Source organism: Lissotriton helveticus, chromosome 3_1 (assembly GCF_964261635.1).
Source record: "Lissotriton helveticus chromosome 3_1, aLisHel1.1, whole genome shotgun sequence".
In the NCBI taxonomy this organism is placed as follows: domain Eukaryota; kingdom Metazoa; phylum Chordata; class Amphibia; order Caudata; family Salamandridae; genus Lissotriton; species Lissotriton helveticus.
This window is the reverse complement of record NC_136061.1, coordinates 2118416512-2118429580: the sequence shown is the minus strand read 5'-3', so window position 1 is coordinate 2118429580 and position 13069 is coordinate 2118416512. Positions and strand designations below refer to the sequence as shown.

At 43.6% G+C, this 13069-nt stretch overlaps 1 protein-coding gene across 1 annotated transcript in view; it reads right to left on the bottom strand.

The window, feature by feature from the left end:
- Positions 1-13069, bottom strand: part of IQGAP1 (IQ motif containing GTPase activating protein 1) — a 488190-nt gene that overhangs the window by 275909 nt on the left and 199212 nt on the right. The window contains exons 8-11 of the mRNA XM_078683320.1: positions 11306-11484; positions 7643-7730; positions 5826-5989; positions 352-436 (exon numbers count right to left, since the gene is read on the bottom strand). Of these exons, the coding sequence (XP_078539446.1) occupies positions 352-436; positions 5826-5989; positions 7643-7730; positions 11306-11484 (516 nt within the window). The remainder of the gene's footprint in view (positions 1-351; positions 437-5825; positions 5990-7642; positions 7731-11305; positions 11485-13069) is intronic.

The window sequence follows — 13069 nt, the reverse complement described above, 5'->3', positions numbered from 1 at the left end:
GAAGCACTTGAAGGTGCTGAACGCCTGTTACATGCACGGCCATGTTTTCACAATGGTTAACATGCAGGATCAAGTGCTCACTTTCAAGTTAGCTCCTCGGCTATTGAATGTCTGACTCAAGTCTGAACACTAGCCCGGCCTGTGGCCTCGCAGGAAGGAGTCTGCATGGCAGACATCCTTGGGAGAGGCATTATTTTGTGAATGAGTTGCCTCGGGGACCTCTAGGGGGATTCCACGTCACGGTAACTGGGCAGGTGAATGACTCTTTGTTCTAGGGCGGCCCTGCTGACTCATCCCTGGCACGAGCCCCTCCCAAGCACGCGGCGCTGCGCGCGCAGCTGCAGGCCTTACTTCTTTGGTACTGCTGTGCGGAGCCGTTGGCAGCGTCCACCCCGGACTGGAGCTCCTCCTTCTGCAGGGGGCCGGGCAGGCCATTCTGGGGAAAGAAACAACAGCATTAGCCCCAGGCATGCCTCCATTAGCAGCCTTTCAACATCTGCCCTAGCTCTGTATACAAGCACAAGCGCCACGCCTTCTTGACACTGAGGGAGCTATGATAGTGATTGCGTAGGTGTAGCTAAAAACAGCGCGGCACGGCGTCATGCACGTGTTGGCAGACACACCCAACACCTGGCTGCTCAAAAAGGAACATTTTGTTAAACGCAGATTTTACAATTCCCGTATGGGTGCAATTAGTATACCGTTTAAGCACACACACGCATTCCCTAACCCCCTACAAAAACCGAATTCGGAACAAATGTAGCATGCATAACACAGGAAAACCTAGACAAGACCGGAAAAAATCGAGCACAATGAGTGGTGGCATTTTCAAATATCTTAGATGTGCTTGGGCTAAGAATGGCGATTCCCTAAAGGAGTGGCCCCCTGAGGGGTTCAGGGCCTCCCTGCAGTGCTAGGCTTGCATTCCGCCTATGTGTACGCTGTTTAATTAAAAAAACGAGCAGCCATATGGTACATTTACAAATGTGGTTTTGCATACCATTTGGTGCACTTCAGAGACTAGCTGGAGAGAAGCAGACATGTATACACCCTTACCAGTGCTAAGCTAACTGTACTTAATGTGCAGACTTACTTGTCAGGGGGAAGAGCGTGAAACCACCTACTTTACCTCGGGTTACTTCCATGGCAGGTACTCGTTTGCCTTGCGGTCCTAAACCTGGAGACGGTCACAGTCCGCAGCAACCATTTCATTTTATTAAAATATACTCACGTCCAGATTTAATCTAGTTTTAACCACGAAGAACAGCGACTGATTGAAACAACAGCAGGAAGTGTTTCACTGGAATGTACTTCCACTTGCCTGTCCTTTTATTACATCAGCAGGAGAAGGAGCCTGCACACCACCTTTGTAAGGCACGTATGAACAAGCCTCTCTGGATTTAGCATGGCCCCTGCCAAACAATTGTATATCCCTCATCAGGGGTAGTAAACGCTATATAAATGCAAACCTTTTCCCTCCACTATCCTTCTCAATCCAAATAACAGGCTAACATATCCACCGCTCAAATTAATTTCATATTTCACTATACTAATTTACCACTAATACTTTATGGGTTCCGGAGTAGTTTCCTACTCGCCGAAAAAGTGCTTTGACACCTCGTCAGGGGTAGTAAGCGCTGTATAATTACAATACAATTAAAGAGATGCAAAGAAGCCAGAGAAACCATGAGATAATTACAACCACTTCAGGTTCCTAAATATCCTCCATTTATGACCACCGTAGCCCCTGCAGTGCCAGACACCGGGGACCTTAACAGGCCATATTAAGTACACAAGCTGTGCTGTGACAGTCTGACACATAGAAAGAGAACTACTTTACATAGGAACTATCTGTAGACTCTAAACAAGCAGAGGGGAATGGAATAAACGTCTCAGCGTTATTGATGACGCTAATGTTTTTGGAACATTTAATATGCCAGAATATAAAAAGAAAAGAAACTTATTAAATATGGTTTGTTTCACAACATCTGTGTGCAGGGTAACTCCGCGTTTCATGTGTAGGAGGTAGGTACAATGTGTATAAACTGATATTAGATAAAAATAGTAGCCTAAAAAACAGCTTATCTAATGCACTTTGCACACATTTTGCAGACAGTACACCTACAACATTTCTCAGTAACAATTAAGCAAGGTAGAAAAAATGTGGCACCAACTCGCACAAATGAAAGAGGGCACACTATTAATCTTTTGAACACATCTAACTCAATCTTACCAACTTTCGGATTCCCAATCAATAGAAAGAAGTACCAGACACCAACACAATGTACTATTAGAGAAACAGAAAGGTGTTGTGGCAAAAATGCATGAAACGTCCTCCTACAAGCGCAGAGGCACTGCCCTAGAAACATTTTGCAACATTGGTAGCATCATCTTGGATGTCACTATTAGTAATGTTAAAAGTTCACCCTATATTTAATTCAAGCCCTCCTGTCATTATTATATTAGTATATTTATCTCTTTATTTCCTTTATCTTAGCCAACAATTTTTAACCCACGGTAAAGTGTATTTTTATTTTGAACACTGTCTGGGGCGCTGAACTATTTTGCCTCAATCCACGTTTGAGAAGGTCAGCATAGTCAGCAGGGTACAATATCTACCAAATCACAATGACTTCCTCATGTGACGTAATATGTTTTATGAGCTCCATACTGCAGACTTGTACAGATTAAAACATTTTCATGAAGCAACTCTAATGACAGATAGAGTTTACGATCTTTGGGAGCTGCACATAGATTTTTGCCATATGGATACAAAAGAAAATAGAGTTTTTTGAAACATGTGTCCCGCAGTCATTCTGATTCAGTGCGCTTAGTTTAGTGACCAGACTCGGAGGGGGAGGGTCCGTCCACCCCCCCCACTCCTGAGGATAAACCGGCTCTTGAAGCTGCTTCACAGATGTTCTTCTCCACATACACAGCTCAGTTGTTCACCAGCTACAAAGGACCAGCGTCTTGCACAGCATGTGCTATCACCTTTTTACTGGACACTAGAGACATTCTTCCACTTAGGGCTGTGACGTATGTGGAACTGAACAGCAAAGGCAACTACCGACCACCCACAGCTATCTACATATAAAAAAACTGCTCTCTTCCTTCTCATTACATTCTTTGTACACTGGTTGTGTTTATCAAGAGATGATTCGGTTTCCTCAAAATACTTCATCCTAATAACGTTCCTCTTACAATGTAAAGTGTATTAAAACTGCTCGGTGCAGCTCCACTACAGAAGAACTTTAAATAATACAATATAAGTAAAGAGGCATATTTCTTGGAGCTCAGGATTCCAGACGATGGAATGATTTGAGCCCTAACCTAAAGCTACGACCAAATGACCGTGGACTTCAAGAAGCTCCTAAAATGGAGCTGTTAAAGCTAACCTTGACATGAAAACCTATAAGGAAGAGGACAGGGGCCGAAGAATATCAGGAGATGTGGACGGCCACTCCTGGAAGAATTCCAATTACCGCAGTGTTTTGGACGGCTGACACTTTTAAAATAGATATATTTTGCTAGTCACAGTATAAACATTTTTGAGCCTTAATTGAACAGTCGAAAGCACTCTACACGTCATGGACAGTTGGACTCAGATCTTCAGATATCTAAACAAAGGGTTTGCCTTGCAAATATTGGTAGTTCTGCTGCAGTAATCTAATTTCATAGATGATACAGGCTTGGAGGGAACACAGGGTGAGATAAATCCGATCATATGTCTTCAGTCTATAAATGAAATGTGCTAGGTTGGTTAAGCTCTTCAGCGGGCCAAGCATGGTGCTGAGGCTTGGACAGGCATTGAAGAGCCACGGCTTCATTCTGCAAAGCTGTGATAACTGGTAATACACTGTCAGTGATTTCTTGGTGTTATGAGTCTTGAAGAAGAGATCGTCATTGATTGGTATTTTGAATACATTTTCGATTGTGGTGAAAAGCTGTTAGAAAAACAGTTCTAGACTGGTCTGGTAACGATCTCCTCCATGATGCTGCTGGTGTCTAGCAGTGTTGTCTTTGTTCCCTCAGGGAGCAATCGCCGGGGAGGTTGAAGTCCTGAATGTAGATTTTGGGGGAATGGGAGACTTGTAAAAGGAAATGATCTACTTGATGCAGGTGTTGCTGTTCCATGTGGCTTACCAGGGTCGAACTGAGGCACACAATAGTCCAGTCACCAAAATAAAAGTGGCCCCCATTACCGAACAAGATAGCTGAAAAAGTGGCCCACATTTGCAAAACAGTCCAGTTGGCACGCTGTATGATTATTTTCCAAGGTTTGGGAGACCGCATGCATTTGCTGCAGGCAGTGCTTCTTGTAAGATTAGTGAAATCAACAGGAATAAAACCAGCCCACCTGACCATAAAACAGGCCCACAAACCACTAAAAGAAACACCCCACACACTAATCTGTGAGACCTGCCCATGGGACAGTGCCTGATTGACCTATAAGCCAGTCCGACCCTGTGGCCTGAAGATCAGATGATTGATAGTGAACTCTGAGGAAACATATTTTAATGGGACCTCCATGTGGCAATATTACATAAAATAAAATAAAGTATGATTAGTCGGATTTTTAATTACATCCTCACTCGTTCTAACACTGTGACAGGGAGGTCCAATAATTAATTTCCCTGCCTTTTCACAATTTTAATAAGGTCTCGTAGTGATATCTTGGATGGTGGCAAGCATACCCCCATCTGGGCCTCATGCAAAGGTAATCTGAAACTTTTTATTGTCCATCCTTTCTTTGCCCATTACCTACAATTTCATATAGTTTGTGTTATCTTTCCAACAATCTTTCTCCGCGTCCTTCATGGTCTCTACTACAGCACCTGTTTAACTTAAAACCTGAGCCTTCATTTTCTGCGTAGCCTGGAGTATATTCTGACTGCATAGGCCACAGAAGATGCTTGGCTGGCAGGACTCTTTCCCTGCTACTATGGTCAACATGCAATGCCTTTTTAGCAATATAAATATGGCAACAAATATCATTCAATTTGTTTTTATTTAATGTGCACATTTCTTCTGTAATAAAAGAGTATTTGTTCTAGTCCTGAATTCTGAAATAGGGCAGACCGTTCTAAGGAGTTAGAATATGCAGCTTGTACTTTTAATGTCCCCCACAATAATCTTACATGATGCTTATTTAATATACGTGTCATATTGAATGTATGTACTATGTTGTCTTTGTCTAAACCCATCATCCACCACACATGTAACACTGCCAATTGTCATTACTTTATGTACCGTGGATTAAAGATGCAGAGTTGCTTGAAGAAACTCCTCAATGAATACAAATATACACAGTACACAAAATTTAAAAATGACTATTCGAAGATGAGACTTGTGTTTACATTTCCTTAAATAAAACATGACGAACACTGACACAATGCTATAAAGTTAAAAAAAAAGCAATTAACAACACCCACACATTAAGCACAATTTCCTAAGATTGTACTAAGATTATTAGCATTCGTTAAAAAAGCACAAGCTTTTAATTTATTATGTGTTTATTTAGTCTCACTGTAATGACATACATCATCTTAGGCTGTAGACGCATTAGTGCAATCAATAGTCTTCACTTGATGCATCACATGCAATGCTCTCACACAGAAGCACAATGAAACAAATATACCCACACTGGTGTATCGGGTATATTAATGTATACCTGTGTATGAACTCGCTCGGTGTAACTTAACATGACCCCATTTTTCCACACGTACTTGTCAGAGCTTGAATCTTCATTGTTGAATAACTGATAAGGATCAACACATGCACACACCCTATGACGAGGCTGGTGTTCATCTGTGTTTGCATACCTCAGACTTCTGCTGCTTGTCAGCTTGGAGTTGCTTCATGTACCATTCACTGTTTTCACGCAGCAACCCACGGAGCCCAAGCACTTGTAACTTCAGAGCCTCAAACAAGGCCAGAGTATCTCCCTGGTTCAAAGCCAAATCCACTTTCTCTATTGCTGCTTGCACTGAGGAAAAAAAGGATGGATACACATTTATTACTCAAACGTAAGCATGCCAAAAATCAAATGCAAAAACACCCACACCTCACCTTACCTAAAAGCTCAGGTCACAACTATTGCTTTTTAAAGGGTTCAATATGAATACTCAAGCACTTACTCTGCAGACCCACCACAGCCAAACAAATGAAAATGTGAATGAAAAACAGTTGTTACTTTGACATGTATTCTACGGGGACTCAGCCTTCACTACCTACCTGCAGCAGGAATTTGGAACTGCGAGAACCGTGTATTAGTAAGCAAAGGGCATACGCAGTGCCATTCCTGCACATGTCCCTCACCATGAGCTCTCCTGACTATCCATCTTCTCAGCCAGAAGAATATAGATCGATACATTACAAGGTTACAGAAGTTAGTTAGGACTATCATGTTCGATCATGAAATCCCTTCAACCCTTCACCATTTATGTCTATTTTATTTTACTAATGCATTTTACTGGGGTCATTATAAAGCACAGCCATGTCCCAGAAGGCAGCAGAGCAGTGTGCATATCAACAACACACACACGGTACATGCAGGTGTGTCTACAATCCTAGCAATATTGTTAAGAGGTGGGTATTTAGAGCTTTTCAAAAGTTGCCCAATGAGGGTGAAAGTCTGGAGTGCAGAAGAATGTCGCCAGTGATGGCCAGTAAGTTCAACGGGGGGGAGGGATACATGCCCGCGCACTTACATCCATGCAGACACACGCAAACACACACACAAACACCCACTGAGAACACTCACATACACTCATACATTCATACATATATGCACACACCAAACAGTCAATAAAAATACAACACTTACCTGCTGCTGCGCTCTGGGAGGGAAGCTTTGGAGGTCTCAGGAGGCTTGGGACTGCTGCCTCCCCTCATTGGCTGACCTATGGTTGACCCATGGTCAGCCAATGAGGGGAGGCAGCAGTCTCTACCTTGTCATACAGTAGAATGGGATCAGCGAGACTGCTGACCCCACCCCCTCTGTGATGAGGTGTCAGTGATAACTCGGCCCAGGGCACTTCAGGGTTTAAAACGAAAGCACCCAGGTACGAGGCTATCACTGAAGTGCTCCCTCATCACAAGGGGGGTGGCCTCGAGGACCTTTGACGCGCAGAGGAGGTCACACTCACAGGAACTGCAATATTTTCAGCCCAGCAAAGTTGAGCTAACAGAGCCAGGAGTCTGCACCTACAGCGCATGTCTAGCTCCGGGCTACCTGTCCTGAACAGGAAGAGTGTTTGTCCTGCTGACCTTTACTCTCTGACAGACTCATTTTATGTCCAAAACGTACAGGGGTGTGGCCCCTCCATCCTTATGGATGCACCACTGCTGAGGGTCACTCCAGACAGATGTATTCACAGTTAACATGTTCTTTAAAAATGAATGTAGCAAGGTATGCATGCAATTGGACAAAAAGCAGTCAGATAACAATACAGAAATCCATGCTCAGTTCTTAAAACCATGAGTAAATGCACAGCGTAAGCCAAGTGACAGACCCCCATGCTGTGCTAGGTTTTAGAATCTTGACTGGATCGCCATATATAGCTCCTGGTAAATAACCCCCATGTAACCCTGTTATGTTTGCTTAGCGGCGTGCACGGATGGTAGAATGGAGTCTTACAGTTCACTTTGTTGACATTGCCCTGTATCTCCGCTTGTGTCAGCAGCTCTTCATAGACGTCCCTTTCGCCGGAGTTCTCATTTCCAATCTGAAAATAATGGAAAGGGAATATCAAGGGACTTCTGAAGTTAAGCCGAGTGCTATTGAGAAGCTTGTTTTTCTGGCTTGTGAGTGACTAACAATAACATTTTTGCCAGGGTGTGATAAGAAAAGTGAGCTTGCAGGCCAGGGCGACCTTGCCTTAATATCCAAAATCACTCCAGTTAGATTCACCTGTTACATATTTTTGCAACTTTGTGCTACAAACTGTTCTCGTCCTCCAAACAAATGGATGAATACCTATCAATGGCATTTTTTTAAATTTTGTGGCATCCTTGATGTTGAGAGCACAATCTGCCTTTTAAAGGTGCACTTTACATCGCCCATCAGTCAACAGTAAAAACATAATGAAGATGTTCAACTCGTGTGATAAACATAACCCAGGCTTGCACGGTATAGTAATTAAGAGTGTTACTGGTACTGCGCTCACACCAGTGACCAAGGGCCAGATGTAGGAGCCCTAATACCGGTCGGAAACGGCCGATTTCGGCCGTTTTCGACCGGTTTTTAGGGTTTTCAGATGTAGGGGACTGAAAATTACAGAATCGGTATATTTACAGATTCGGTAAAATTACCGATTCGGTAAATTACCGAATCGGTAAATATACCGATTCTGTAATTTCAAATGTAGGTGGCACAGTTTACAGTGCCACAGGCCCTTAAGAGTCGGTATTTTACCACCCAATCCTATTGGGTGGTAAAATACCGAATTCAGGTGTGCATGCACATCTGTGCAATGTGACACACAGACATGCCCTTAGGGCATGTATGTGTGCCACATGTCACACAAACCTGTACTTGGGGTGCTAGAGGGTGTCAAAGTGACACCCCCTGCACCCTTGCAGGATTCGGTATTTATCGATTCGGTAAATACCGAATCGGTATTGCCCATTGACTCCTACGGGCTTCAAGGCCCATAGGAATCAATGGGCAATACCGATTCGGTATTTACCGAATCGGTAAATACAGAATGTTACAGATTCGGTAATTCAAAATGAAAAATTACCTACATCTCCCTCCTTCTAATTTACCGATTCATAAATACCGAATCGGTAAAATTCGGTATTTATGAGTCGGTAAATTAGAGTTACCTACATCTAGCCCCTAGTGTATTATGAAGACAGCCAAGTCATGACCAGGTGATGCGCACTCCCAGAGTGCTCTTACATTCAGAAAAGCTATGGAGCTTACACACACTTTCACTTTAGTGTGTTTCCTCATTCAATGTCGACGGTAGTTTATCTTCCCAGCCTCACTGTTGTAATCGAAGCTTAGCCTTGGCCAGAAAGGTTAAGCGAAATACAGAAAAGAGCAGGTAGACCGAGCACTCACTTTTCTAAATCTGACTGAATATTAGCAATTACCCTTTTAAACGTGCATGGGCAAAGCCATTAAGTCTGGTGTTGCCTGACAGCCTTTTGGTTTTAGGCATTTCTTGTTGTGTTCTGTCATAGTTTGTGAAAAACCTTATTGGTGGGGAAGCAGCCAGGATATCAACCTAAAAATAAACGCTGGCTAAAGCAAAAAATATCTTTGGGTTGCGAAAAAGCACACATTCCCATAGTAGTCCTCGATGCTGAAGAAGACTACTTTGTGTGTGCCTATGATCCTTGTGAAAGCTATGCCTGGCTGATGACCCCAATCAAGCCAAAACGGGTCCTAGGTTGCTTGTGTTCGCTTTCAGGGAGAATGCGCCCTGGCAGTACGGCCTGACTTTTCCTATTGGAGCAGGGTCAAAACTGATTTGCATATGGCTGGGTGAAACCTGAGGTTGCACCCAGCCAGAATAATGATGAACTGAGATTTGCCCTCAATAATTACCAGTGGTTGAGATTAATTCAAGCATTCTTTCCGTCACTTTTTTGTATGCTTCAGGGCCGGACTGGCCGTACGGACAGCGGTCATTTACCCGTGGGCCGCCATGGTGGGGGCCGGTTATGGACCCATAGGGGGCAGTTTTTGTTACCAGGGGGGTGGCAATATCGGCTCCCTCTAACAAAATCGGCCAAAACCAGCCCGAGAAAACAGCTGGGTCGCACTCCCCATTCTCCCCCATGGGGGACCGGACGATCAGTTTGCCAGGACCGGTTTGGGTTCCCAGTCCGGCCCTGGTATGCTTCCTTTCATAAGAGGAGATGCTGTAATTCAAAATGAAATCAGCCAGAGGCTGAAGTGTACTAACCCACTGCCCCCATGATGCATGTTGCAGAGGTTGGAAACAAATTTAAAAGACACAACAGCATGAAATCTAACTTTAAACCCTTATAATTAACAGGCAGGCAGAAAGAGAGACTTGGCAGACAGAAGCTTGCCCAGAAAGACAGACAGACACAAACGGAGAGGCTTGCACTGAGAGAGAGAAGCGTGCACAGACTGACAGACTTGCAAAGACAGATAGACAGAGAGAGAGGCAATAAGACTTGCACAGACAGACAGGCTTGCACAGACAGACAGAGAAAGACTTGCACAAAGAGAGAGAGAGAAAGAGAGACTTGCACAGACAGAGAGGCTTGTATAGAGAGACAGTGGTTTGCACAGAGAGGCAGACGCTTGCACAGAGAGACTAAAGGGCTTGCACAGACATACAGACAGAATTGGTAACATACATTTGCGAATGTGGATAGAAAGATAGATAGAGTTGCAAAGGATGATGGACAGACAGATAGGACAAGAAACTGAAGTGAGTGTCAGTTCAAATTAGAAAGTTAAACGTCTATATAAGCAGGACATACAAGAGCACTGTAAGCACTCTAGAAAGTTAAAAAGCAGGATATGCAAACTAAATTGGTTTACAAATATAACAACATACAAGAGCACTGAACGCATACTAGAAGGCCAAACAAAAAGGAAATATGCACTAAATTGCTTCATAAATATGACTATTGCCCTCAATTAAAATAAAAACAAGAATAGCATACAGGATTGCAGTTGGAAATGCACTTCATTGCTTGCATGCCAGAAAATGACAACTGCACGAAAACAGTTTCAAATGGAATTTTGGTATGTAGGGAACAGAAGCAGCCAGAAAAAACCCCACAAAGGCCACTCCAAAAGGGAGTTACAACACCATCAGCAGAAGATGGCAACGGATAACGCTGAAATGTACCCTGTGCTCCACATGCAAGACTGTAGGAAAGCTTCCTTCTATCTTATCAAACTCTAAAAACAAAGGCGCACTGTAGCAAAAAAGTAAAGTCAAAAACACTGGCACTGAATAGAACTACCTTGTGTGTTGATGTGCACCTGTCAAAGAGCAAAATGCAGTCACTCATTACCCAGTGGCTGAAGTGGGATGACTCCCAACCCCATGCTGTACGATGCAGTGGGCGGACGAGAAATGTGAATGACACACTAACAGACCATTGGATGAAGACAAGTGGCTGATTGCCCCATGAAGAAAGGTTTTTGTACATATATATTTTTAAAAATCAAAAGGTATTGGCTAACGCCAGACCTAAAAAAAACCATCCTTGTTGATGCTGTAAATCTTTATTGGTGGTAATCCAACAAACTAAGAACAGTGTAAGAGCACGCCTAAACAATAAAGTCATTTCAGCTACTTACCCTATTGCGAGCATTGGTCATCTTACTCTGCTTGGCTCGATACAGTACTTCCTGGTAGGTGGGGGCCTGGGCCTCGTTCAGGTTGACCAACATAGCATTCGGGTTTCGGAGCGCTGTGAAGGTCCCAGCAGCATCTCCATGATCGATCGCTTCATTAATTGCAATAACTGCGGCATGCACTGTCAAAATAATCAAAGGGCAGTTAGTCCTGCTGGGTTCATTTGTTAAAGGTCAGAGGTTAATTAAATGCAAAGCATTGTTTACTAAGATCCGGCAGGGCGGATCTGTCTACATCACTACCATAAGCTTGACTCATTAGGATGACATTTACAGCTGTATGATTAAAAGGTTAGTCGGAAATTACGTAATCAGATCATCTTCCATCATTCGGTTTCCATTGCCTACAACTGGCTGCACAGCTGTTACTTCCCTCTCAACAGAAGTCGGCACTTTATTGAATTCCAGGAAAGTTCCAAATAAGAACATTTAGTCGAGGGAGACTTGAAAATCCAACAAATATCTATTTCTAATGATATGGACAGATTGTCTAAGGATGAATTTGTTAAATAAGTGGATAGCATATTTATTCAGATAAAAATACAAAACAATGAAATGGATAAATAGTGCCACAAAATAAACAATTTCATAGAAAACATTGATCTGAGGCTTGGTGTAGGAAATGGCAATAGTTAACAGGAATTCTAGTTCAGTGTGTGTTGTGGCACAGTTGTTTACACTCCAAATACTATGTCAAAGGCCATTTGGTGTCGAGTACAGTTGTTTTTTCCAGTTATATTTTTGGGACACGAGTAAAGACCCAGAGAATCCGTCGCTCCTTCTCCTTCAACAACACTACACAATGAACCCGGTTCTGACAATCGGAATAATGCTCCTCTTGCAAGGGGTTAATGCTCCCGTCAAACACCGCATGCAAATACTTCCAGAAATCGTTGCAACAAAAACAATATACATTGGACACTTGGAACATAGCACGTGCATCAGCATTAAAACCGAGGTCACCAACCGAATTCCAGGTCACGGGAGTCTGATTACTCAACACTAACCCTGGGCGAAGAACTACGCTCCGTTCGCGGAGCTTGCGGAGTTTCGGCAACTCCGCGTTCTACGGAGAACGCGAAGCTGTCGATTACTCCGCGATCCGGTGCGTAGCGTAGTTCTCGCGCGCTGAATAACATTATCGCGTGCGCGGCAATGGCTTACCTTGGCCCGTCGCGACCGCCTGGGTAGGTTGTCGTGTATTTCTATAGGTTCTGAATCGATCCCCCTATTCCTGACCATATTCTGGTTAACCTACCTAGCTAGTTAACTAACAGTCAGCCCATGAGGCAAGAAATCCCCCATGATGCAGATACCGTTATCTGACGCAGTCACACTACGGCACAGGAACGTGTTATCTGATTAGGTCATAACGCTTGAGATCTAATTAGACAAGCGACATTCCTCCAGCCCCTGATAAGGCATACGACGTTCTCATAACAAATCAAACCTATGACAACCTGGATAATCCGTGCGGCCATTGTTTTGATTTCACAGAGAACTTTAGTAAAGAATGTGCTAACGAGCAAGTCGTATGACATCTTTATTGACGTACCTTTGTCCATCCTTACGTCAATCCCGGCACCTTTAAGGTATAAATATTGCCGACCTTGCCCTATGCAAACACACGCGTGGTGACAAGACGGAGCAGCCATACTTGCCGAAGCCGAGAGCAGAAGCAGACCCCGCAGGCAACAGCCCCGCCTT